The sequence below is a fragment of the Mustela nigripes genome, chromosome 15 (genome assembly GCF_022355385.1).
Source record: "Mustela nigripes isolate SB6536 chromosome 15, MUSNIG.SB6536, whole genome shotgun sequence".
NCBI lineage: Eukaryota > Metazoa > Chordata > Mammalia > Carnivora > Mustelidae > Mustela > Mustela nigripes.
This window is the reverse complement of record NC_081571.1, coordinates 647,742-670,544: the sequence shown is the minus strand read 5'-3', so window position 1 is coordinate 670,544 and position 22,803 is coordinate 647,742. Positions and strand designations below refer to the sequence as shown.

Genomic DNA, 22,803 nt, shown 5'->3' with positions numbered 1-22,803 from the left:
CTATATCACTAATTCTCTCTTCTGCCTCCATTTTTGATTGCACCTCATTAATAGCTATTTTTATTTCAGGTTTGTTAGATCTAAGTTCTTTTATTTCTCCAGAAAGGAATTCTCTAACATCTTTCATACCTTTTTCGAGTACAGTTAGTACCTTAATAATTGTCATTCTGAACTCTTAATTCTGACATATTACCAATGTCCATATTGATTAAGTCGCTAGCCGTCGGTACTGCCTCTTGTTCTTTTTTTCGTGGTGAGTTTTTCTGACTTGTCATTTTATCTAGATAAGAATATATAAATGAGAGAATCAAATACTAAAAGGATGGCAAAGACCCCAGAAAAATAAAAGCTAATCAAATCAAGAGAGACCCAAAACCGAGGGGAGAAGGAAGTGGGAAAATAATAATTAAAAAATAAAAAAGAAAAAATATCTATGTATTAGACTGGTGAATAGAACAGAGCCATCCACTTGATTTTGCGTGTATTCTGGTATCTTACAAGAAACTACCTACCAAAATTATATAGAAAGAAAAACATATATATACAAAAATAAGGGCAAACATGATTAAGGAATGGAATATGACTGTAAAGATGGAAATTAAAAATGATTCTAGGGGCACCTAGTTGGCCCAGTAGGTTAAGTCTCTGCCTTCAGCTCAGGTCATGATGTCAGGGTTTTGGGATCGAGACCTGCATCGGGCTCTCTGCTCAGCAGGGAGCCTGCTTCCTTCTCTCTTTCTGCTTGCCTCTCTGCCTACTTGTGATATTTCTCTGTCAAATAAATAAAATCTTTTAAAAAAAGATTGTAAAAAAGGAACTGGTAGGTTAAGTTTGTTGGAAAAAGAAAAAAAGAGGAGAGAATGTGATCAGGCTGGGGACTAGAAAGCCATGTGCTATATTTAGGGTATATTTTGATATATTTGAAGAAGTTGCATCCCAAAATTTTAAAGAAAAAAAGCCTATATGCATTCAAAAAATAAGGTTAAATACACGAAGGGATAAAATATGACTATAACAATGAAAATTTAAGAATATTTTTTTAAAAAAAGGTATTGTTAAGATAAAAGAGTTAAAAATCGATACTAGAGGATAGAGGAACAGTTAAAAAAAACAGAATAAGAAAAAAATTAAAAAAAATTTAACTCTGCAAGACTAAAGGATCATGGGAAGAGAGCAATGAATTCTAAGTATTGCTTTCCCCTAGCTCTGAATTTCCTCAATTCTCATTGATTGGTGAACTTGGTCTTGGCTGGATGTTCTTGCTGATATTCTGGGGGAAGGGCCTGTTTCAGTGATTCTTAAATGTCTTTGCCCAAGGTGGAATTGCAGCGCCCTTGCCAGGGGTCAGGCTAAGTAGTCTGCTCCAGTTCGCTCTTGGTAGCTTTTGTTCCCTGAACGCTTTCTGTAGAGCTTTGGAGGATGGGAATGAAAATGGCGGCCTCCCAATCTCCATCCCCGAGGGGAGGAGAGCTTGGGCCCCCACTCCTCAGTGCACCCTCAGAGAAAAGCATTCAATCCCTCCCATCTCCCTGGTCTCTGGTTGTACTCCAGGCTCACCTGGACTGTGACCGATTGTTTCTATCTGTGACCACGGCCCCGTTTGGAGTCTCCAAATCCAGCAGATTCCTGCCATGTACTCCCTCACCGCTCCTCCCGGAGGAGGAAGGAGGGGGTCTCTCCTGATCTGCAACTCCATGAGCAGTGGCCCGACTGTGCCTTGGATCATGGTTTAAGGTAACCCTGAGCTGAGAACTCACTCCTTGGCTCTCTGTAGACAGCTTCCCTTCTCTGATACCTGGCAGCTCTGCTGTGCTCAGACACCCCCGGTCTGTCTTTGACCCCGCGGGTCCTGGGACCGCACTGTGCCTCTGGAGCGATGTCCCTCATTGGAGCAGGTTTCTAAAAGTTCTGCTTTTGTGCTCCACTGCTCCACTGCTTGCCAGGAGCCAGCCCCTCCCCCCGTAGTCTATCTTCCCGTTGCTTTGGATTCACTTCTCCACACAGGCTACCTTCCAGAAAGTGGTCGATTTTATGTTCCTAGAATTGCTGCTCTTCTCTTCTATCTCCTATTGAGTTTGTAGATGTTCAGAATGGTTTGATAACCATCTAGCTGAACTCCTGAGACCTAATGATATTTTAGTCTGTTACTCCTAAGCCACCTTGCTTCCTCCCATGTCTCAGGTTTTCTTGACGATAGCCTTTCTGACAGTGTGAAGTGATATCTTGTGGTTTTGATTTGAATTTCCTGGATGCTTAGTGATGTTGAGCATCTTTTCATGTACTGTTGGCCATTTGGATGTCTTCTTTGGAAAAATGTCTATTAATTCTCTTTGCCCATTTTTCAATCATAGTTTTTGTTTTGTTTTTGTTACTGAGTTATAAGAGTTCTTTCTGTATGTTGGACGTTAATTCCTTATCTGATATATAGTCTGCAAGAATTTTCCCTTTTAGGTTGCCTTTTCATTTTGTTAATTGTTGCTTTTGTTTTATAGACGTTTTTGATTTTTGATTTGTTGATTTTTGCTTTTGTTGCTTGTGCTTTTGGAATAAAGAAAGTATTGCCAGGGCGCCTGTGTGGCTCAGTGGGTCAAAGCCTCGGCCTTTGGCTCAGGTCATGATCCCAGGTGTTGGGATTGAGCCCCGCATCAGGCTCTCTGCTCGACAGGGAGCCTGCTTCCTCCTCTCTCCCTCTGCCTGCCTCTCTGCCTACTTGTGATCTCTATCTGTCAAATAAATAAATAAAATTAAAAAAAAAAAAACAAAAAAAAGAAAGTATTGCCAAGACCAGTGTCTAGGATCTCCTTCCCTCTGTTTTCTTCTAGAATTTCTATGGTATCAGGTTTTTTATGAAAGTCTTTAGTCAAAAATAGAGATCCAATTTCGTTTTTCTGCATGTGTTCAGTTTTCACAGCATCATTTATTGGAGAGACTATCCTTTCCTTGTTGAATATTCTTGGCTCCTTTGTTGAATATTAATTGATTGTACATGTGAGGATTTAATTCTGGGCTTTCTGTTCTGTTCCATGGGTCTGTGCCAGTACTATTTTTATGCCACTACCATACTGTTTTAATTACTATATTACAGTATAGTTTGAAATCAGGAATTATAATGCCTCTAGCTTTGTTCTTTTTTCTCAGGATTGCTTTGGCTTTTGGGGGTCCTTTGTGGTTCCATACAGATTTTAGGATTCTTTGTTCTAATTGAGTGAACACTGTCATTGGTATTTTGATGGGGATTGCACTAAATCTGTAGATTGCTTTGGGTATTATGGACATTTTAATTCTTCCCATGTGCACAGTGTGTATTTAATTTTTCCCATCAGCACACACATATTTGTGTCATTTTTAGTTTCTTTTATCACTGTCTTATAGTTTTCAGGTACAGGTCTTTCACCTCCTTGGTTAAATTTATTTCCAGATATTTCTTTCTTGTTGATGTAATTATAAATGGCATTTTTTTTCTTAATTTCTCTTTCTGTTAGCTTGTTATTAGTGTATAGAAAATCAGCTAGTTTTGTTTTTTAGAGAGAGAGCACAAGCAGGGGTGTGGCAAGGGGTAAGGAAGCAGGAGAAAGACTGTTAAGCAGACTCCATGCGCAGTGAGGAGCCCAATTTGGGGCATCATCCCACAACCCTGAGATCATGACCTGAGCTGAAATCAATAGTTGGATGTAACCAACTGAGCTACCCAGTTACCCCTCAAGTTGTCCCTTTATGTTAATTTTCTATCCTATATATTTACTGAATTCATTTATTCTTAGTTTTTTGTTTTTGTTTTTGTTTTGGTTGAGGGTATCTTTAAGTGTGTCTTAAATTTAGTGTCATGTCAGCAGAGAAAGACAACTATCATATGATCTCCCTGATATGAGGAAGTGGTGATGCAACATGGAGGCTTAAGTGGGTAGAAGAAGAATAAATGAAACAAGATGGGATTGGGAGGGAGACAAACCATAAGTGACTCTTAATCTCACAAAACAAACTGAGGGTTGCCGGGGGGAGGGGGTTTGGGAGAAGGGGGTGGGATTATGGACATTGGGGAGGGTATGTGCTTTGGTGAGTGCTGTGAAGTGTGTAAACCTGGTGATTCACAGACCTGTACCCCTGGGGATAAAAATATATGTTTATAAAAAATAAAAAATTAAAAAAAAAAATTTAGTGTCATGTCATTTGCAAATAGTGACACTTTCCTATCCAATTTGATTCCTTTTATTTCTTTTTCTTGCCTAATGGCTGTCGCTAGGACTTCAATTTTATGTCGAATAAAAATGGCAAGAGTGGGCCTTTTTGCCTTGTTCTAATCCCAGAGGAAAAGCTTTCAGCTTTTTACCACTGAGTGATAGTTATTTTAATATTCTTTTCCTTTAACCTTTATACTATAGTTGTGTTTAATACAGCATCCTATTGTAGAATGGAGTTTTCTATATTTGTTTATAAATTTTTCGTCTTTACCATTGTGTTGTGTGCTTTTGTGCGTTTTCATGTTGCTGATTAGCCTCTTTTTGTTTCAGCATTTCTTGCAAGGCAGGTGATTAAACTCCCTCTGCTTTTGTTTATCTGAGAAAGCCTTTATTTCTTCTTCATATCTGAAGGATTACTAGATAAAAATATTCTTGGCTGGCAATTTTTGTATTTTATCACTTTGAATATGTCATTCCACTGTCTCCTGGCCTGTAGAGTTTCTGCTGAGAAATCCAGCTAGTCCTATGGGTTTTTGGCTTTTTGTTTCCTTTTTTTTTTTAAGATTTTATGTATTAGCAAGAGTATGCATGAGCAGGGGGAGGGGCAGGGGAAGAGGGAGAAGCAGACTCCCCTCTGAGCAGGGAGCCCAACACAGGGCCTGATCCCACAACTCTGGGATCATGACCTGAGGGACCTGAGCCAAAGGCAGACACTTAAATGACTGAGCCACCAGGTACCCCTTTAAGATTCTTTATGATTAATTTTTGATCTTAGAGAAGATCTTCTCACATGGAGATAATAGGGTATCCCATTAGTTTCATGGACTTGTTTGTTCAAATCCTTCCTCATGTTTGGGAGTTCTCAGCTGTAAATTCTTTAAATAAACTCTCTGCTCCCTTCTCTTTCTCTTCTGGAACCCCAGTTTTTCAAGTATTTGCCTTTCTGATGGAATCTCATACCTCTTGTTGGTATTCTTCACTCTTTTAAAATCTCCTTTCCTGCTTCTCTTCTAACTATATTATTTCTGTATTCCAGTTCTCCAAGTCACTTTTTTCTTCCATGTGGTCTGGTCTGCTAATGATGCTCTCTGTTGCATTCTTCATCTCATTCACTGAATTCTTCCCCTTCAGAATTTGGCTCTTTTTTATAATTTTAGTCTTTTATAAAGAACTCCTGTTTATTAATTTATTCCTGATTTCATGGAATTGTCTTGGGTTTTCTTGTAACTTGGTGGATTTTTTCATAGAAAACAATTTTGAGTTCTTTATCAGTTAGATTGCAGTATTTCATGCCTTTGAGTTCGGTTGCTAGAGAATTATTATTTTCTTTTTGTGATGTCATTTTTCCTTGATTTTTTTTTTTAAGGTTTTATCCATTTATTTGACAGACAGAGATCACAAGCAGGCAGAGAGGCAGGCAGAGAGAGAGGGGGAAGCAGGCTCCCTGCCGAGCAATGAGCCCAATGCAGGGCTCGATCCCAGGACCCTGGAATCATGACCTGAACCAAAGGTAGAGGCTTTAACCCACTGAGCCACCCAGGCGCCCCCTTCCTTGATTTTTTAATACTGTTTATAGCTATGGACTTCTGCTATCACATTTGAAATAGCAGATCCTCCTTAGTTTTTATGACTTCTTTGGTTTTTACAGTTCACCAGGCTGGCTATTGGAAATCTTTCTTCTGTATTCCAGAAGGTGGTATGATAGCTCAAATTTGTAACCCTTCCCACCAACTGTGGCCTCTTTTCTGAGCATGCTCCCTGCCTACCAGATCTTGCTTTCTTGGATGTAGTTGGGAGGACACACAAGGAGCTGGCAGCAGAGTTGGAGAGGTGTGGGTTTAGCACTTGCACTTTGAGGGTACCCTTGGGCCTGAGGGAAGATCCTCGAGTGGGATCCTACCAGAGTCCTGTGGGTGGACTTCTGTTGAAGTGCTGAAGCAGACAACAGGGACCACGTTCCTTTAATGCTCTTTGATATTCTAGTATGCTTCCTTCCCTTTCTCATTCCTTCCCCAAGTCATGGGGGTCCTTCCTCAGAAATCTGGGTACTGCAAGAGATAGAGTTTTCTGTAGCCACAACCTACATAACTGAGCTAGCTGGGCAGTCACTCATTGCTTTTGCTTTCTACTGCTTCCTTTGGGAAGGTTGTGACTGCCACTGCCAAACAACCTAGCTGTGCAGTATCACCCTGGGGAGGGGAGCAGCTCTGGCAAGTTCTTTTCTCTGTGTCTAAACTCATCTCTGGCCTGTTCCAGTGGTATGCTAGAATCTCCCTGAATTCAGGCAGACTAGACTTCTACATTTTCTCTCTTGCCTTTGGGTATCTGCCAATGTTTATAGCTCTCTGGGTTTCTTTTCCAATTGTGGTGAGTGGGAGTGAGGTAGGTTCACCAACTCCTGGAGCTACATCCCTAACTGTGGTCTTATTTTTGGATGCACAGGTAGGCAAGAATCCTCCTAGATTTGTTGGTATAAGGTGCTGAGGCACTTTTATTCAGTTATGGAGGTCTAATAAGTAGTTTAAAATGGGGAGAAAGGGGCGCCTGGGTGGCTCAGTGGGTTAAGCCGTTGCCTTCGGCTCAAGTCATGATCTCAGGGTCCTGGGATCGAGTCCCACATTGGGCTCTCTGCTCAGCGGGGAGCCTGCTTCCCTTCCTCTCTCTCTGCCTGCCTCTCTGCCTACTTGTGATCTCTCTCTGTCAAATAAATAAATAAAATCTTTAAAAAAAAATAAAATAAAATGGGGAGAAAAAAGGAATGACTTATGCTGCTGTGATGCTTGATAGTACCTTAAAGTTCCCCCAAATTCCTCAAATTCTTAGTCACTGCTGGATTTTAGTTTTTTTCCTTTATAGGTAGTGCCTCTTAAGTCTTCCCTATCTTGAAGTCATAAACATATCCTTCTATATTATCTATAGCTATTCCTAAAGCTATATTATCTATAGCTTTATTATCTATAGCTATTCCTAATATCTATAGCTATTTAATCTTTCTTAAATTTATATTATATGTAATTTATAAGGTATGTTTGTACAGTGCTCACAATGGTAAATACAGCCGTAGGAGTCAGAGCTCCATGCTGCTCACTTTTCCTGGACCTCCCAGCGGGTGTTTAACTTAGAGGCTTCAAGTTACTGCTCATGAACAGCTTGAGAGAATTAAGCTTGATGGGATTGAATCCTGGTTTCCCTTTATTAGTTGACTACTCTGGCATGTTATTTAACCTTAGCCTTGGATTCCTCACCTGTAAAATGGGGATATTAGTCCCTTTTAGAGCTTACTTTGCACCTTGGAGGGGGAGGCAGTTCGTCCTTTATCATATCAAAACAGAACACTCCTTTCATGCCCAGAACCTGTCTCCTGTCCACCTAATTGGCCAAGCCAAAACACTCCAAAGGATTTCTAAACTGAACCTCCTGGTGTTGATATTTTCTGAGTCTATTAAGTAGGTTGAACCGTATGAAACTGCTGATAACTTGGCTCTTTGGTACCTATCAGACCTATCAGTGATCTATCAAAGTGCACTTAAAACTTTCTTTCTCACTGGGTGCCAAACAAGCCGCTTCAGATGCCTGCCAACCTCCTGAATGGACTCTGCTTTTCTTCTTCTTCTCTACGTGTTCTCCATGTAGCATCCAGTGGCACGTGCTTGAAAACTTTCAAATCAGGAATGTTCATAATATGACTCTTGGTATATAGGAAGAAAATATTAGAACTTCAATGTATTTTTTAACATATATTTTAACATACATTTAACAATTTGTTGTTGATTTGTGTGTATGCTTATTTTATAATTATTACTAATACAGTATATTATTGGTGTGCTAGTCAATTTAAAAAGTTTAGAACACAGCAGTTAGGTCTAGATTTTAATGAAATCCCAGTTATTTTGTTAAGCCTCTAATTAAAGTCCTTGTGATTATTTCCAAAATAACTTTGGGTTCATCTGTTAGTTGAACAACTATCTCTTCCTCTAGATTGTAAACTCTCAAAAACAGATATTGTCTTTGTCTTTGTCTTTCTTTGTCACACAGATTTAAGTGCCTAGTAAATATCTGAAACTCATTAATAAACTCCTATAAATTGGTAACAAAAATATTAAGAATTCCTTAATGGGTAAAGGACAGTAGTTCTTAAGGGGATATGAACTAAGGAAATGTTTGACCATAATACTAAGTAAATTTAAAACTTTTAATTAAATCTTAAAATTAACTCTTGACAATTATATTCTAACAGGCAGTCTATCTCGAAGATCCAAGCCTGTGCCTCCTCGTGATTTAGGCAGTTCGGATAAGGGACAAGTAAATATCTTTATATTTTTATATATTTAAGCATACATCACTCAGGCTTAGTTACTAGTTAGTTATTTAAGTTTCTAAACCATTTATAAAGGAGGATGTTAAAAAAGATTTTATTCATTTGTTTGAGAGGTGTGAGGGGGAGGGGCATAAGGAGAAGGAGAGATTGAATCTCAGGCTGACTCTGTGCGTCATGTGGAGCCTGACTTGGGGCTTGATCTCACGATCCGGAGATCATGACCTCAGCTGGAACCAAGAGTCAGACGCTTAACTGACCTACCGAGGTGTGCCTATAAAGGATGTTTTTTACTTATAACATTGTGAATGTTTTTTATAGAACACCAAATGCTAGTCATTGAATCCTGTAATAGTAGAACCTGGCATTTAGAAATAAATGTGAGTTTTAGCTGCTTGAAATGTGATTAACATGTCCTTTAGGACAGATGAAAAGAGAACATCTTGTCCTTACAGACTGCCTCACCCAGGGAGCCTCCCGAACCAGTGGACTTCCCAGATCCTGCATGTAAAAAGGACAACAAAAAAGAGGAAAAAGAAGAAATTCAGGGAGAAATCAGTCATCCTGATGGAAAGGTTAAAAATTTAAAAAAAAAAAAAAATGAATACTGTAAGAAATACAGGTTAAAGTAGAGTTGGAACACTTAGATTCTAAGTTAATTGGTCTTTAACACTGTTGAGGACACTTAAGCACTGTAGTTCCTTGGAGTGTGACCTTAGTTTGAGCCTCTGGACTCCTAAAAATGCTTGACACACACATGCATTTAGTTGCCATTTTTAGTGTAGAGATACAGCAAAAGTGTTTTGTTTAAACGCTGTTCTTCCTCTAAACATAGCTAAAAAGTGTCATCCTTGGTACTTTTTAAAAGCTTCCATTCAAGGTTTACCCTTCCTGCAGCCTTTCTGTCCACCTCCAGCTACACAGTTTTATTTTTGTGTTTAGGAAATTTTTGAGCAGGATACTGCCTGGCTGGGTGTTCCAGCTAGAAGAAAGACTAAAAAGGGAAGGGCCATAAACAGGTTTGTTAGCAGGGAGGGGATGAGGTAATTTTCCCTCAGGTTTATAGAAAATCTACTTTTCCAAATACCCTAATTTGACCTATTTTAATTGAAATTTTAAGGCCAAAGTTCACTGCTAGTCTCACTACTAGTCTTGAGGAGTGAGGGAAGGACAAAAGAACAGTAGTCGAAGGAAGTAATTATAGACTTTTCCTGTACAAATCCTGCTTTCATGTAACAGATTGTTGGTGGGAAAAGGTTTTCTTTTTGAGAATTCTGCTGATAAATGGGAAAGGAATGAGAAAATTTGAGAATCATCACTGTGCAGTCTCTGATGAAATAAGGGATCTAAGCAGCTGTCATGAATAAGCACTGAACTCCTAGATGAGAGGTTGTTGGGTCTTCATGGCAGATCTAACTGATGTGACCCCGTTGGTCTTGCAGTCATGAGGACAGTCACATACTGCACTTTTGAATGTGTAACCGTAAGAAGCTCTCAGCAGTTTGCAGAAAGTATTCTTATTAGAATAATTCAACTAGACTTTATTCATGCCTCTTAGCTGTAACTACTAGTTTTTTCTCAGGAAGTATAGGGCATACAAGAACATATTAAATGACACCATAATTGGAAAGCAGTCAACCAACTCCAGAATCTGGGAAATTTTACATGTTCAGTGACCCAGTTCTTTCAATAAGTAATCATCATTAAAAAAGGGGCAGGGAGGGGAATGTTAAAGGTTGAGATTTAAGAGACATGTTATCAAGTGTTGTGTGTGGACCATATTTTGATCCTGATTCAAATAAACTGTAAAAAGTCTATTTTGTGAATATAGGGGAAACAACATGGAAGTTAAAATATGGTGAACGAATAACAGTTTGTTAGGGACAGTAATGATTTGGTTATATTAAAACCTGTCCTTAAATCAATTGAAGTGTTTTACATGTGACGTGATATCTGTGGTTTGCTTAAAAAAAAAAAAAAAAAAACCTCAGCAGAAAAGAAATTGAAGGTGATAGAATCAAATCGAAAGATACTCCTTGCTCATGGATTGGAAGAATGAATATTGTTACAATGTCCACTACCCAAAACTATCTACAGATTCAGTGCAATCCCTATCAAAATGGCAACAGCATTTTTCACAAAACTAGAATAATACTAAAATACACATGTATAAAAAAAAAAACCCTGAATACCAAAAGCAATTAAGAAAGAAAGAATCCCAGACTTCTAGTTGTATTACAAAGCTGTAGTAATGGAACAGTATGGTACTGATACAAAAATAGACACACAGATCAATGGGACAGAACAGAGAGGCCTGTTTTACGTTTTTTTTTTTTTTTTTTTAAAGAGGACAGGTTTTTGTTGTTGTTTTATTTTAAAGATTTTATTTATTTATTTGACAGAGAGAGAGAGAGAGAGCGCGAGTCCAAGCAGGGGAGAATAGAGGGAAAGTCGGCTTCCTACCAAGCAGGGAGCCTGATGTAGGGCTTGATCCCAGCACCCTGGGATCATGATCTGAGCCAAAGGTAGACACCTAACCAACTGAGCCATCCAGGTATTCCTGAACCCATGCTCTTATGTGGTCAGTTAATCTATGACAAAGGAAGCAAGAAATACAACGGGAAAAAGACAGTCTCTTTAATAAATGGTGTTAGGAAAACTGGACGGTTACATGCAAAAGATGAAACTGGATCACTTTCTTATACACAAACACAAAGTCAAGAGGGATTAAAAACCTAAATTTGAGACCTGAAACTATAAAAATACTACAAGAGAGCACAGGCAATAACCCCTTTGACATTAGCTATAGCAACATTTTTCAAGATAGGTGTCCTAAGACAAGAGAAACAAAAGTAAAACTATTGGGACTACACCTAAATAAAAAGCTTTTGCACATAGCAAAGGAAACCATCAATAAAACAAAAAGGCAACTCTGAATGGGAGAAGATATTTGCAAATGACATATATGATAAGGTGTCAGTATCCAAAATATATGAAGAACTACACAACCCCCCCCCCCCCCCCAAAATAATCCAGTTAAGAAATGGGCAGAGGATCTGAACAGACATTTTTCCAAAGAAGATATACAGGTGACCAACAGATACATGAAAATTTCAACATCCCTAATCAGGAAAATGCAAATCAAAGCCACAATAAGCTATCATGTCACACCTGTCAGAATGGCTAATAGTCGAAAAGACAACAAGTGTTAGAATGGGGGAGAAAAGGAACCCTTGAATACTGTTGATGGGAATGCAAACTGGTGCAGCCACTGTGGAAGACAGTACAGAGGTTCCTCAGAAAGTTAAAATAGAAAAAAAAAAAGTAAAATAGAAATACCATGATTCAATTATTCTACTACTGAGTATTTGCCAAAGGAAGCAAAAACAATAATTCAGAAAGATATATGTGCCCTTATGTTTATTGCAACATTATTTACAATAGTCAAGGTATGGGAGCAACCTAAGTGTACATTGATAGACAAATGGATAAGGAAGATAAGGTGTGTATACACACACAGACACACACATACAGTGGAATATTACATAGCCATAAGAAAAGATGAGATCTTGCTGTTTGCTACAACATGATGTACCTAGATGGTATTATGCTAAGGGAAATAAGTCCAACTAAGTACCATATGATTTCACTCACATGTGGAATCTGAAAAATCAAATGAGTAAACCAAAAGCAGAATCAGACCTATACATATAGAGAACAAACTGATGGTTACCAGTGGGAGTAGGGTGGGGGTATGGACAAAATGGGTCAAAGTGAGTGGGAGATATAGGTTTCTAGTTACAGAATGAGTAAGTCATGGGGGTGAAAGGAACAGCATAGGGAATATGGTCGATGATACCATAATAGCATTATCTGGTAACAGATGGGAAAGCTACACTTGCGATGAGCACAGCACAACATACAGACTTGTAAAATCACTATGTTGTACACCTGAAACTAATGTGTATCAACTATACTTAATAAAAAAAGAAAACTCAGCAAAAAATGAGTTTGTTTTGGGGGAATAGGTAACAGAAGAATGGTGAATTGTTGATACTCAGAGACAATGGTTTTGAGATGATGTTTTTGCCTTTTATTATGAAAGATTTCAAATTAGGCAGTTTGGAAGAGAATTAGGGATATTTTTGTCTTGTGTCCAGAGGAAATCTAATGATAATCTGGTGGGTTGTTTTTTTTTTTTTTTTGGTAGGTAGAAAAGGTTTACAAGAATGGGTGTCATGTTATATTGTTTCCAAATGGAACTCGAAAAGAAGTGAGTGCAGATGGAAAGACTGTCACTGTCACTTTCTTTAATGGTGATGTGAAACAGGTCATGCCAGATGAGAGAGTGGTAAGTTTCCCTAGGAACGTTTTTCTCCATGGCTTAAACCTCTCTAGAGAAAACACATACTGACTTTGTGTCTTTACAGATCTATTACTATGCATCTGCCCAGACCACTCACACTACTTATCCAGAAGGACTAGAAATCTTACATTTCTCAAGTGGACAAATAGGTAAAAACTTGCTCTGCCCTCTCCTAGTTAACTACTTTCCTTTCTTTAAAATTAAATACTTATAGTAAATAAGTATTAATTACTTACAAGTAAATACTTACAGTAAATACTTTTTAAAACAGAAAAACATTTCCCAGATGGGAGAAAAGAAATCACATTTCCTGACCAGACTATCAAAAACCTATTTCCTGATGGAGAAGAAGAAAGCATTTTTCCAGATGGTACAATTGTAAGAGTACAAAGGTATGATTTCTGTTAAATTTGCTTCTAGATTTGCCAAATTTCAATTTCTATTTCCAAGTGAATTTTTAAAATCTTAAAACATTTATATGTCATTCAGAATTTCAGAAAGTTTAGCAGTGAATACAGATACACACTTTGAGAGCATACTCATACTATAGCATATTCTTTTCTGTTCAGCATTTTGGAGTTTAGAACTGAGACATATAGGTTCTAATATATAGTCTATAACCTAGAAACTTAAAGGAAATCTGTATAGCACTTCACAAAAGGGGAATGGCAAGTATTTGTACAGAAATGAATTTGGTGGCGTGCCTGGGTGGCTCATGTGGTTAAGTATCTGCCTTTGGCTCAGGTCATGATCCCAGGGTCCTGGGACAGAGCCCCACATGGAGCTCCAGGCTCATCAGGGAGTCTCCTTCTTCCTTTCCCTCTGCCCCTCACCACTGCTCATGCTTTCTCTCTCGAATAAATAAAATCTTTAAAAAAGAAATTAATTTGATGAAATATGAAAACTAAATATTTAAGACACAAAGAAGGAAAGCTACCCTATCAGTTTTTAAGAACAATCGAACAATGATGGCAGTATTTGAATTAGACTATATCTCTTCTGTCTTATATTTTGATTTTCTGGATATCCCTGTCCCTGCCTGATTAGTATTTTAGTCCTCTGGCCTCCCTGACTCAATTCTTTAAAATAGCAACTTCTTTATCCTTCTGAGTGTTAAATTTCTTGAAATTAGAGACTTCTTAAGTCCACAATACAGAGCTTTTCATAGTCACCATTTTAATTGAAACCATAGTGAAGGTCTGTCAAATCCACTGTCCTACTTTGTACCTTCCTCTCCTAGAGTGTGCATGCATTTAACTACTTGAGTTCAGTAATTGAAAGTTAGCAAAAAAAAAAAAAAAAAAAGTAAATGGTAAAAATAAAATAATTCAATATTATAATTCAATAATAATAATAATAATAATAAATTATAAATAATAATAATTCAACAATAAAATAATTCAAATAATGTAGGAACTTTGATGTTCATGGTAGTGTTTTTCTTTAACATGGTTTGAAACTTTCTTTGGTGCTCAACTAAATAAATACCAATCTCTCCTAAAACTTGAGCAATTTCAGAAACTTTTCCGTCTTTTTTTTAATTCTTATGTTTGAAATTTTTTATAATAAAAAGTAGAGAAAATAATATGAAAAACAAGCAAATCCCAGATATCAGATCATTCAGGATTATTTTGGCATTTTTTATTTATAGTGGTTCTTCAACTTCACTGTGCATTAAAACCACCTGGAAGAATTGTTCAGTTGCAGATTGCTGGACCCCACCCCAATAATTTGCATTACTAATAATGTCTCAGGTGATGCTGTCTGTCATCCCTGGTCCTGGGGCTGCACTTGATAAAAGAGTGGCTCTCAAAACGGCTTTTTGTTCTAACACTTATATGTGGCATAAAGCCATTACATGCACATACAATTTGAGAAATAACCAAAATAGCAAAAAACTACTGAGTTGAGAAATGGTGATTCACAGTCTGTAGCCTAGCTTTGTGTTTTTAACGGCACATAAAGATTTAGATTCAGTTTGAATGTCCTGCACACACATCAAGCAGTTCACTTGATGCACTGCTTCAGAATAGGTCTGATTTATGGCCCTTCCCAGGGATATAAATGCTCTTCTCCAACCTGATAAAGAGCAAGCACTCAGACTGCTTATAACGTAGTGAAAAGGATAAAGGTCAAAACTGAAAACCATTTATTTATAAGATTTTATTTATTTATTTGACAGAGACACAACGAGAAAGGGAACATAAGCAAGGAGAATGGAAAGGGAGAAGTAGGCTTCCTGTCAAGCAGTGGGCCTGACCTGGGGTTTGATCCCAGGACTCTGGGAGCATGACCTGAGCCAAAGCCAGACGTTTAATGACTGAGCCACCTAAGCATCCCCATCTATATTTTTAAAAAGATTTTATTTATTTGAGAGAGTGAGAACACACAAGCAGGGGAAGTGGCAGACAGAGGGAGAAGCAGTCTCCCCACTGAGCAAGGAGCCTGACGAAGGGCTCAATCCCAGGACCCTGGGATCATGACCTAAGCCCGAAGGCAGCCGCCTAACTGACTGAGCCATCCAGGCACCCCTGAAAGCCATATTTTAATATAATGTCCAATTTTTCTTAGAGGCAGAATACATATAAAGTTAAAAAACCTAAGCATTTTGTAGTGAAAACATAAATTCATTAACTTTTCATGGGCACATTTAAGTGCTAATCTGGTCAATGGAACTATCAGCTTGAAGCAGAAACAGGGTGGAAAGAATTTTTAAAGAAGGTACTGTGCAGGGAGAGGACCAGTGGAGGTTCTAAGAGAGGAGAGGACTGCCAGAATCAAAAAGCCACTTTTAGAGCATTTTCCTATTGTATATTTAATAATTTAAAGAAATTAAATTTTATTTTAAATTTACAGAGATGGCAACAAAATCATAGAGTTTAATAATGGCCAAAGAGAACTACACACTGCCCAGTTCAAGAGACGGGAATATCCAGATGGCACTGTTAAAACTGTATATACAAATGGTCATCAAGAAACAAAATATACATCTGGTCGAATAAGGGTTAAAGACAAGGATGGTAATGTTCTAATGGATACAAAATTGTAATGATCCTGTGCCTGACTAATCATGAAATAACACTAACTGATTTTCTTGTTAAAAAATACATTTCTTGTGGTTACTGTGGTTTAATTTATATATGGTGTGTGTGTGTATATATATATAAAGGAAAAGACTTTGGATTATAAAATAAAAACACCATAGCTTTTTACATTCTTTGAAATGTACAAGAACAAGCTTTCTTTCTTTTCTTTTCTTTTTTTTTTTACAGCTTTCATTTTTAATTCACCTGTCTTTCTACAGTTAAATGCATGACTAAGGAAAGCATTATTTGTTATAAACTGAATGGGCAAAAATAATGAGGCGTTTCTTTTGAAGATGGTTATAAAAACCAAGAAGTACAAGAAATAAAACAGCACAGATATTCCACGAGCACATCAGCCATAAAACAAGGACTTGCAGAAAAAGTTTACTTGAGGAGTAAGAGAATGTCTCTAGTCAGAATATACTGTGTTCAATTAGTTCTAAAATTAAAGCATTTTATCTACTGAAGAGGTTCTTTAGTTGTAATAGAATAGGAGGTTAAAACACTGAATGAATACAGACAGATCAAACACCAAAAGAGGTAGAAGAATTCATTCTGTGAGTACAGATAAGCACAGGAGAAAACATTTACTGTGGTGGTATGTAATGGTTAAAATGGGAGACTTGAGAATGGAGGGGGTGGGAAAAATCACTAGAGCTCGTGTTAAAGATCAATGACAGGTACCTTGATGTTAAAATCTATAAAGCTGTATAGGTTGACAGAAGCAAGATGTCCTTGAAGGAAGGATAGGTTATCTACATATCAATTTACATAATAATTACAGGTTGTATAGTCCCTTAAAGTGCAATATACAGTAATATTGGCAATGACTCCCACTTTTAAAAATAGCTAAATGTATCAATTCCAGGTGATTTTAGAAATGAATATGAAAAAAGTTACAAGCTTATCAAATAAGGACTTATATATATTATTTCACGATAAAGAAGGATTTTTAAATGAGACACATTGCAAACTTGAAAGGTTAACAAATGAATGAAATGTGTCCAAAGATACCACAAAATGTGTCCAAAGATACCACAAAAAAGAAAAGATGACCCACAGACTAGAAGATTACAGACTAGAAGACCCACAGACTAGAGGATTAATATCCAGAATATATAAAGAATTCCTACAAATAAACAAGATAATTATAAACAACTCAATAGAAAAATGGACAAACGATATGAACAAACAAGTAACTATTAAACCAGTGAATACATACTGAAATAATGAGATACTTTTTTTATATTAGAATCAATACTGGCAAATAACAGTGTGGCCACACCACACATTGTCAAGGAACTCAGACTACTGATGGTAATAAATTGAGTAAATCCACTTTTTGGAAAGCAATTACCCCATGACCCAGTAAGTTTTACTACTAAGTATATATACTAGAAAACCCATAATGTGTACACAGGGGCCCTACAGAAGAATATTTGTAATTGAGAAAAAAACTGGTAACAACCTAAATATCAGCAGAATTATGTACAGAGATGGATAGGAGAGTGAAAGTGAATTAAAAAAAACTTCAGCATACCAACACGGATAAACAGCACAAATAGTGGGAAAATTAAAGGTGCAATAGCACACTCATTAACAATATATATAGCAGCAGTATACTTTGCTTTATGAATGCATTCATATGCAGTAAAAATAAGAATGTAAGGATAATAAACACCAAAGTCACAACAGTGTTCATCTCTGCAGGGAAGAGAATAACTGGGGAAGGGCACTACAGGAGTCTTCAAATGTACTGAGAGGTCTGCTGTCTGAAACTTAATATACATTCATAATAAAATGAACTACATTTTTTTCATGTGCCTAAAACATGAAATTATTATAAAGTAAATCCGGAAAATATTTGGAAGTAAGTATTTATTAACTCTTTCAAACAACTACTGACAGTTTAACATGTAAGGAAAAAAAGGCCATCACTATTGCAGAACAAGTCAAGATAAATAAGCCTGAAATGGCTTATGCATAACAGAAAACTTTCTTCTAGGCTGCTGTATAGATGCTCTGCACTGTATACCTGAAAAAAACAAAATGCATGTTACTTTAAAACATTTGCTTAAGTAAATGTTCAGACGAGTTACTGAATCACTTGTTACATTTATGTGGATGAATAAATAGCTGGTTACCCAAGTATTTTAATAGCTTTGTTATTAGGTCATGGATTGTTCAATGGTGTTCTGTGCATACCATATACTAATATGCTTAAATTACTTAAAGTGTCCACTTCCTTCTGCTCTTCAGCCCATCCCCAGCAACTATCTGTTACTATGATAGTCATTTCAAGCATTCTTACAGATGGGAGATCCTCTTTGATTCTGGTATTCGATAGGTGAAAAGGGCCTATGAAGAAGTTTAGAAGAAAGATTCTTGTTGAGCTTTGTTGTCATTCTTCGAGAAATCAAGGAAAGTCTGAAGGTGCTTTTATGGGTAATTTAGCATTAATCTCCACTGTATTAGTCACATGCAGGAACAAGAAGCCATGATACTTACATCATTCATCTTGGTCCGCCAGCCCCATTTCTACTAATGACATATGAACTGGATATTGTTCATCTTCATATAATGTCACTATTTGTTCTGGTGCCTGAGCCTAAAATTAAAAGACAGTTGTCAAAAAAAATACAGTAAGGTCTTTGCTGGTTTTCCTCTCCTACATCTGGCCTATATCACATAGGAAGGAAAACACACTCTCCAAATTTATTAATAATTTGTATTTTAAAAGGTCTTTGTGGTGATTTCCTATTAAATCCATTCTTTCCATCCTTATACGTTATTTAAAATATAACTCCAGGGTGCCAGTGTGGCTCAGTTGGTTAAGCAACTGCTTTTGGCTTGGGTCATGATCCTGGAGTCCCAGGATCGTGTCCCACATCGGGCTTCCTGCTCTGTGGGGAGTCTGCTTCTCCCTCTGACACTCCTAGCTCTCATGCTCTCTTTCAAATAAATAAAATCTTAAAAAAAAAAAAAAGTAACTCCAACCCAAAGTTTTCCTAGATTAAGCCAGTGGGCTTTAACACTACCATCCCTGTTAAGATTCATTTATATTCTATATAGAAGGCCTTATGCTTTTATGCATAAACTGGCCAAATTATGAGTTATTCTTAGAGATGAATAATTACATGTCTGTAAGAATACTTACTAGCCCTGTCTATATTTTTATTGGCTGCTTGAGAGAAACTGTTTATGGCTATTTACACTACTTTGACACACAAAAGCATGGTACGTATGGAGGTTTTCAAAAAGCACTTTCTAGTAAAAGCACTGTTATATTAAGAGTTCACTCTTGTCAGAGCCAGTACATCAGGAATCTGCAAATCCTGGGTCTCAAAATCAGGGTAGGTTGGGCTGAAACCACAGTATTGAGGACTAAGGTGAATTAGTCCTCAAAGGAGTTGTTGAATTAGTCCATTCAAAGGAGTTGTTATATGAGTTCACTGCTCATATAGCAGTCAGGATTCCTAGAATTTATAATATTTAATCAGAAATCAGAAATACATAGACTTTTAAAATTTTTTTAAAATATTTTTTAAAGATTTTATTTGAGAGAGAGAGAAAGCATGAGGGGGGAGGGTCAGAGGGAGAAGTGGAGCAAGCAGGGAGCCCAGTGTGGGACTCGATCCTAGTATGCTGGGATCATGACCTGAGCTGAAGGCAGATGCTTAACGACTGAGCCACCCAGGTGCCCCCAAAATAGAGACTTTTTTGGGGGTTAATTTTTCCAATTTTAAAACACGTTCAGGCCAGATTCTGCCTATGGACTTCCCCTTTGTGACATGCTAAAGCTCTAAAGCAAGCATATTTATATAAACACAATATGAACATTTGAACATTTATTTTTTAAATAAATGTATGTATGTGATATAGGAGTGTGTGTGTTGATTGTGTGGTGTGTCTGTGGTATGTTTGGTGTGTGTGTTGTATGTGTAGTGTGTACATGGGTATGTGTGTGTACTATGTTGTATTTTTTTTTTAATGATTTATCAATTAGGGAGAGAGAGTACATGTGCTTGAGCAGGGGGAGGGGGAGAAGGAGAAAAAATCTCAAGTAGATTCCCTGCTGAGTTCAGAGCCCTACACAAGGCCTGTGTCAAAATCACAAGTTGGGCACTTAACCAAGTGAGCCACCCAGGCCCTCTGTGTATGTATATTCTATATGTGTTATGCATTTTGTCTTTTTCTGTGTGTTATGGGTGGTGTTGAGTAATATATGTGTGATGTGTGTTTTGTTTTGGTATTGTAGGTTTGTGAGGTATATGTGTAGTGTTAGTATGTATGTGGTGTATTTGTGGTGTTTGGTATTTCTGTAGTGTGTGGTATATTTTGGTGTGTGGTTTTGTGTAGTGTTATGTGTGGTTTGTGTTATGTATAGTTTGTGTGTGCTGTATGGAGTGTATGATGTTGTGTGCTGTATGTATGTAGTGCCTGTGGTGTATGAACAGTGTGAGTGTGGTTTTGACTGGTGCATGGTGTATCTGTGGTGTAGGTGTTGTGTGTGTTTAGTATGTGTGCATTATGTGTATGCATGAGATGTGGGGGCATGGTATGTCAAGCATGTATGCATATATGTTTGTATATACTTGTGTGTATAGCATAAGTGTGTTGTATTTGGTTTATGAGTGGTGTGCATGATGTTTAAGTGTTGTCTGATGTATTTGATATATGTGTAGTATGTGTGGTGAATAAAACTATTTATTCACATAAACACACCAAACACATACTGTGCACACATGAAATAAATACACTAGTATTGATGTGTTTGGTGTGTTTATGTTCCATGTGTTTTGTGTATTGTTTGTGTGTGTGCTATTTTCCTTAGTGTATAGTGTGTGCTGGTGTCTATTGTGAGTGGTGTGTGTGTCCCAGTGTTGTGTGTTTATGTGGTGGTGGTTATGTGTGGTGGTGTGTGAATGAAATTTCTACACTGTGCATTGTCTATTTTATGTGTGTGTGTGTGTGTGTGTGTGTGTGTGTGTGTGGTGTTTTTGTGGTGTATGTGTGGTATGTGTGTACTCTATGTTTATGTACTCTATGTTTTATGTTTAGTTAGTGTTGTGTATTTGGAATATGTATGCTATGTGTTGTGTGTATGCTATATGTGTACTGAGTGGTTTTTATGTGGTGTATGGTGTGTCTGAGGTATATGTATGGTGTGTGTAAAACGTGCAGTATATGTGTGTGCATGGTTTGTGTGTACTGTGTGTCAGATTATGTGTGGCATGTGGTATCTGTGACTATGGTATGTTACATGTGGGGTGTGTAAGTACTGAGTGATGTGATATATGTGATGAGTATGTGTTGTGTGTGCAGTTTATAGTAGAGATGTGATGTAGGTGTGTGTATGAGGTCTGAATATTTTTTGAGTGATGTGTGTATGTTATGTTTGGTATGTGTTGAATGGTGAGTATATGGTGTTTGGGTATTGTGGTTGCAATTTATTTTGTATGTTCTATGTGTGTAGTGTGTTATATGTTTCTCTATTATGTGCATGGTGTGAGTGCTGTATGTGTGGTGTTTTTCCAGTGGTGTGTATTTTTGAGCTGTTCATGTGGTGTTGGTTATATGTGGTGTCTGCAGTGAATATGTGGTATATGAATGGTACTTTTGTGGTTTTGTGGGGTTTGTATGCTGTCCGTGCTATATGTAGTGTTTGTATGTCTTGTTTAATACTTGTTTTGTGTGTTCAGAGTGTGTAGTGTGTGTATTATGTGTGGTATATGTGTGCTCTGAGTGTAGTTTTATGATGTGTGTGGTGTGTTTGTGGTATGTGTGTAGTGTGTGGGAAAGGTTTTCGGTATGTGTGTGTTATGTTTTTTTGTGTGGCATACAGTATGTGTGGTATGTGGTGTATGGGTGCCTGTGTGCTATATATTTTATGTGTTATATTCTGTAAGTGTACTGTGCATTGTATATTTCTTTGTGTGTGGTATGTGTGGAACATGAGTGTTGTATGTGTTTATTTGAACCTTTTGATGCAGGTTCTATTGCATTAAGCAATTCAAAATTACTACAGTTCAGTCCTTTCCACGGCTTTGACCAGAATTCCCATTCTGGGAATGAAGTTTAATGTCACTTCGAGACCCACTCATTCACTTATCATTTGACTGTCTACTAAGGAGGAGCTCAAATACCATATCCTATCCTGATCTGTACAGAGGGAAGTGTCCTTGTACCTATACTTATTTTATAGAACATATTTCATTCTACCTCATTTACAAATGGTTTACAAATGTTTCATTTCTCTCACTGATTTATGAGTTCTTTGATTATAGGATACTCATCTTGATCATTTTTCTTATTCATTACATCAGTTATATTTTATGTCATTGTAGGGCTAATAAAAATTTGCTAAATATAAACTGAAGCATAATTTTAATAAGCCTTAAAATTAATCTTATAGTATTTAAAGATTTATATGTTTTAAAGCATTTTTTTTTCTTTTTGCATCTAGAGTTGCATAGATAGAAAGCACTTTAGAAAGTGGCTAGGGACCCTAGAAATATCTTCAGTAAGATTTTGGATAATTAAGATAGATAGTTACCATGGAAGAAGCATAAAGTTGTTTTCCTTGAAGACAGTCTATCATAGCCCACAGTGCTTCCATGCTCCATTTGGGACAATATGGTATTCTTGTCTTTCCTGGATCTCTTAAGGGAGGTTTAAACCCTGCCAAGAGAACCTTTATGGCACGGGCTGGATACTGCATAAGGTGAAGAGGAATTTGACGTAATCTGCCACAAAAGAAATTCTTAAAATGTTCAGAATGTCACAAAATTCTCTAATAGCTAAAACTGCAATGGGAAAAATTTATGACATTGGATTTGGCAATGAATTAGCTGTGAT

At 37.2% G+C, this 22,803-nt stretch overlaps 2 protein-coding genes across 4 annotated transcripts in view; one reads left to right on the top strand and one right to left on the bottom strand.

Moving 5' to 3' along the window:
• CENPJ (centromere protein J) overlaps positions 1-15,996 on the top strand; it is a 62,503-nt gene extending 46,507 nt beyond the window's left edge. For both annotated transcript variants that reach the window (XM_059377633.1, XM_059377632.1), the window contains exons 12-17: positions 8,416-8,480; positions 8,949-9,068; positions 12,704-12,844; positions 12,924-13,008; positions 13,131-13,251; positions 15,716-15,996. In XM_059377633.1, coding sequence (XP_059233616.1) covers positions 8,416-8,480; positions 8,949-9,068; positions 12,704-12,844; positions 12,924-13,008; positions 13,131-13,251; positions 15,716-15,908 — 725 coding nt within the window. In that variant the 3' untranslated portion in view covers positions 15,909-15,996. The remainder of the gene's footprint in view (positions 1-8,415; positions 8,481-8,948; positions 9,069-12,703; positions 12,845-12,923; positions 13,009-13,130; positions 13,252-15,715) is intronic.
• Positions 15,997-16,103: 107 nt separating this feature from the next.
• The window catches only part of RNF17 (ring finger protein 17), a 161,661-nt gene continuing 154,961 nt past the window's right edge, over positions 16,104-22,803 (bottom strand). For both annotated transcript variants that reach the window (XM_059377630.1, XM_059377631.1), the window contains exons 34-35: positions 22,502-22,691; positions 16,104-18,553 (exon numbers count right to left, since the gene is read on the bottom strand). In XM_059377630.1, coding sequence (XP_059233613.1) covers positions 18,455-18,553; positions 22,502-22,691 — 289 coding nt within the window. In that variant the 3' untranslated portion in view covers positions 16,104-18,454. The remainder of the gene's footprint in view (positions 18,554-22,501; positions 22,692-22,803) is intronic.